Below are 4,734 nucleotides of genomic sequence, written 5' to 3'. Positions count from 1 at the left end.
GGGGGGGGGGGGGGGTTCAGCTTATGCATTTGAAGGGGCTAGGTCATTCCTTGTCCTTTAACACCTTCTTTCACTCAAATCCAATGAGTGGAATTCTCTCTTAAAGCCACACTTATTTTTCTTGTTTGAAAATGACTACCTGAAACATAAAATGCAACTTGGTGTGTACCAACATCACATAATATCTTTGAATAACATAACTACATCAGTCTGAACTGCCATATCAATTTGTGAAGTGTACTTGTACAATGGCAGTGTAGGAAGTGTTGGAACCTCATTGCAGCCTCAGCATCTCTCAAGTAACCCTATAACCAACCTGGCCAATTCATGGATTGTTCAAAGAACAAAGGAACACCAGTTGCATATGGGGAAAGGAAATGCTATTATCAGTATAAAAAAGGATTCAATACAGAAAGAGAGGATAAAGAAAAAATCTCCTACTCATGTACCCAGTGTTTGGCATATTCCAGTGCCTATACTTACCTATACCACCACCCTCACAGCTGCTCTGTAAAAATCATAGAACCCTCAGTCTATATGGGAGCATGTGACATCCTACTTGCCTCCCCACAATCCCACAGTGCAGAGTTTGGGGCAGAGTAGCCAATCACCAGGCCCCAGTGTTGTCACAAAGGGATGTGGGATGGTGGAGAGAAGAAGGCTGCTTTTCAGTCTGCAGTTATGCACAATACTAGATAATAAAGACAACTGTCTGTGAATTTGTGTGTAAATATCAGTTCACAAAAAAATTGAGTTCTGTAAACATATAGGACAGAGCAAACGTGAACAAGAGCCAAAGGTCCTGACCAATTATAAATAAATATATGCAGGTTCATTATGCCTCTAATTTAATTCTAATAGTAGTTAATGGTTTGATTACCAAGGTTTTTTATTCTTAACCGAGGAATTGTGGGGTTAGCAAGGATTTTTTTTGCCCTAAGAGGAAAATTATTCATAGATGACCAGGGGTTTATCCATGAAAATTAAAACCGTTAATCTGGATTAAAACTATTGAAGTTTGTGAAAAGCTAAGCTTTAAAAGATGGACCTTCCTGTTCCTGCCAATATACTTACGTAGGTCACCTTCAGTGAAGAACCGCATTAAATTGTGCTTTGCTTCACCCTCTCTTACTACTTACGCCTCTTTACTGAGCCTTTAAAATGATGATTGGTCTCAATGACCAACAAGAAGGTAGAAGAATCCAAAATTTGCATGTAACAGCTGCCAATATATCTGTATTAACTGATCATTTTGACTTTAAATTGCAATGATGCTAAAATAAATGAGAAAAAAATAAGCCCTTGGAATCCTCACTAGTGCTGAACCACCAGCCCCAGTTGTGCAGAAATACCATATGCACAATCCAGAGCTGTTAAAAGGCATTGTTTTAATTTTTTAACCCCAACATCACAAAGGCCATAAATGATGTTTATTACTATGAAATACATTTTAGGAAAACATTTTATTCTTATTGTCAAGGTCAGGAAAAACAAAAATGAGAATATTGCAGAGCTGTGTGCAGCCTCAGGCTACCAGCTGAGCACTGTGGATATAATGGATGACTTCTCAAAGGAGTATATATTCACTGTAGCCTGTGTATACTTTAAATGCCCAGCCCAACTCGGGCAAATATTATTTATACCAATGAAACTGTTTTTGATGTGAAAAAAGGCTAGGGTGAAAATGTCTCATTTAATGACTTAGCATCATAGTGCAAATAACCATGATTTCCTGTTCATATCCATGGCAGCGCTGACAAACTGGTTATAGTTCCCCTACCCCCTAGTTGACAGGAACAATAAAGGGTTAACATGTTATACCCTTAGCCTATATAAGCGCCTCCTTATCCTGAGTTTCCCAGTCTTTTTGTTCCTGTCCCCCTAGGGCAGGGTTTTGTTTCAGTATGCTTGGAAAGGAAAATGCAGGAATTACTGTTGTGTGGCTCCAGGGGAGTTCAGCCTCTCTCCCCTGGAAAGTCCTACAATAATCAGAGATTACACTTTTAAAGGTTTTGCAGACCAAGTTAGACTAATGTGAGATATACAGTATATGTGGTTGCTACAGATTGTTGCACACCAATACACTGTACATTTTTAAACTGGTTTAGCTTAAAAAGATATATTAAATCAATATCATAGTTGCCTGAGCAACCAGAAAGATTACATTTGTTATTCCCATATGCCTGAGAAAAAGATAAAAGAAAGACAAACTGAAATTAGACAGGTAACATTTACAGTTTGGTTTTCTCCACGTTTTATGTAATTACCTTCCTGTGTCTGGCAAAAGAAAGTAAATAGGACTATGTCAGGACCTTGTTTATGTGTAGTAATATTAATTCTGGTTCCTTGGATAAAACACACATTTGTAAAAGTGAAATTTTATACTGGTTTAAATATAATACATAATTGCATGTGACATATTTACACTATCCATTACACCTTTTGAAAGTGCTTTAAAAGTTTCAGAAAGACTTCAGAATGATGAAAGAATAAACTACATGTACATGTCTCTATGGTTGTTCTATCTTACATTTTTGGCTACATTGTATGTGATCATACAGTGACAACGCATTTGTATATTTGGTATTATTCTTTCACCTCTTAATCTTCCCTCTAATTTTTATGGCTGTTTTTGCATTAATTAGCATAACTTTAAAAATCACACACATTTGCTCATATGCGAATAATTCATATACTCTAAACTAACATTGCATGCAAAGTTTAAAAAAAATTAAACTACCCCTCGCCCCTCAGGCAAAATAAGTTATACAAGTCAGCACAGACAAATAGAAAAGGGCAATATGTAAGCTAATGATGCAGATACAACCTGCTTATATGCCATCTTGAAGTGTGATGCAAATGAACAGAATTTCTATTCTAAAGAAATTTTAAAGACAACAATGTGATGATAAAAGCATCTGATATTTTCTCAACATTCATACTAAATGACTTTTACTCAACGGGGTGTTTGATGTTGGTATCCACAACAGAATGGAGTCCTCTGTTAAGTGCTGTGGGGTAGGGGAAAGCTGCATTGTTACTTGTGTAACCTAGATTTGCAAGCCGTGATAGAGCTTTTATGCTACCTGGAGGTCTCCCTGGGCTGACTTTGTATCCAGCAGCTTTGGTTGTGCCCAGTGGTCTGCCAGGACTTGTCTTAAAGCCGGCAGCTTTGGTGGTCCCCAGAGGTCTTCCAGTGCTGGTTCGGTATCCTGCCAATTTGGTGGTCCCAGAGGGTCTTCCACGCTTTCCAGATCTCCCAAGGGTTTTCTTTTTCTTTAAATCATTTTTCGTGTCCAGATCCCTACTGGTTGAGGTCTGCAAATGTGCCTCATTTATAGTTTCTTGTGTCTGGCAGGAAATAGTCTTTTGGCTGACAGTATGGCTGTATTTGCTCTGCTGGGTGGTGTACAAGCCAAACTGTTCTACACTTCTCATGCTGTCTTGGCTGAGGCAAGATTTGCCACTTCCACAGAAAGTTACATTATTGTTAGTGACAGGACGCATCATTTTCTAGAAGGACAAAACAATCACAGATCATTGCCTTAGAAGCCTCAACATCTTATAAATGATATAACATACAGTACATGCTATATAGCTCGGCACATCCTATCATACAGTATTAGCAGTAGATTTTAATTTTATATATACAGAATTATACAGGTTACAAATAGTTCAAACAATGCTCACGCTAATACCAAGGCATAACATTATTCAGTTGGACAGAGATTTTTTTTTAAATGAATGGAATCTTTGTTGGCTGAAATGTAGGCATCAGACAGCAGGCCAGTTGAAAAATTGATCAACGCTGTGTGCGGGTGGTGCCTGTCCCAACACTATGTATGTGTGTGCAGGTGCCCACCCGAACAATGCCTGTCTGTGTCACCATGCAGACACTGCATGCTTCTGACAGGAAGCAGGAAATGCTCTGCAACTTTAGATTATACAGGAAGCATGCACACATTCTTTGCTTTAGATATCAGGAGGGTGAAATTCCTATCGCCCAACGCCGGGGACATGCAGTTTCGGGCGCCAGGCAAGTAGGTTTTTTTTGTACATTTAGCCCTGCTTCAGACAAGCAGGGCTAAATGTTCAGTGGGGAGCCGCCGCTCTTTTAGTACAAGTGATCTGATCCGATCACTTGTACTATCACAAAATCAGCTGTAATTGTGTCCGCCCCTGCAGCGGTTTTCGGGGTCCCCCACTCTTCTGGAGGACCCGAGACCACGGCTCAGCCATAGAGAGTGTAGAGCAGACGAAAAACGTCCGTTCTTCGTCTGCTTTGTGTGATCTCCGAGACCGTGGAGCTGTAATCACACAATAGGTTGGACTTGATGGACAAGTGTCTTTATTCAACCTCAAATACTATGTAACTAGGTATCAATCGAGCAGCAGCGATCGTGCCCGCCCAAACCCCCTGCCGTGGTTTTCAGGGGCCCCTGCTTTTCTGGGGGACCCGAGAACATGGCACAACGGCTCAGCCATAGAGCCTGTAGAGTAGACGAGGAACGTCCATTCTTCGTCTGCTGTGTGTGATTACTGGGTCCGTAGCGCTGTAATCAAAGCACCACCTGTCTCAGCTGTCACATCTGTTCTGTGTTGGAGGGCAGGTTCCATAAAGAGAACCTGTCACCTCCAAATTATCACATAGGGGTTTGTAAGCCCTTATGTGATAGGAATACAATTAAGTGGGGAAAAAAAAAATATAGAAAATTTTAAAATAAAAGTGATAAA

General features: G+C 40.0%; 1 protein-coding gene across 3 annotated transcripts in view; it reads right to left on the bottom strand.

Annotated features, from left to right (window-relative positions):
• CUNH5orf24 (chromosome unknown C5orf24 homolog) overlaps positions 1 to 4,734 on the bottom strand; it is a 10,725-nt gene that overhangs the window by 4,263 nt on the left and 1,728 nt on the right. For 2 of the 3 annotated variants that reach the window (XM_018565304.1, XM_018565305.1), the window contains exon 2: positions 2,317 to 3,513. In XM_018565304.1, the coding sequence (XP_018420806.1) occupies positions 2,953 to 3,513 (561 nt within the window). In that variant the 3' untranslated portion in view covers positions 2,317 to 2,952. Of the gene's footprint in view, positions 1 to 2,316; positions 3,514 to 4,734 lie in introns of those variants that run through there. The other variant, XM_018565306.1, reaches the window with a different exon arrangement.

The sequence above is a fragment of the Nanorana parkeri genome, unplaced genomic scaffold (assembly GCF_000935625.1).
Source record: "Nanorana parkeri isolate BGI_ZX_2015 unplaced genomic scaffold, ASM93562v1 scaffold831, whole genome shotgun sequence".
In the NCBI taxonomy this organism is placed as follows: Eukaryota; Metazoa; Chordata; class Amphibia; order Anura; family Dicroglossidae; genus Nanorana; species Nanorana parkeri.
This window is presented reverse-complemented; position numbering and strand designations above follow the sequence as displayed.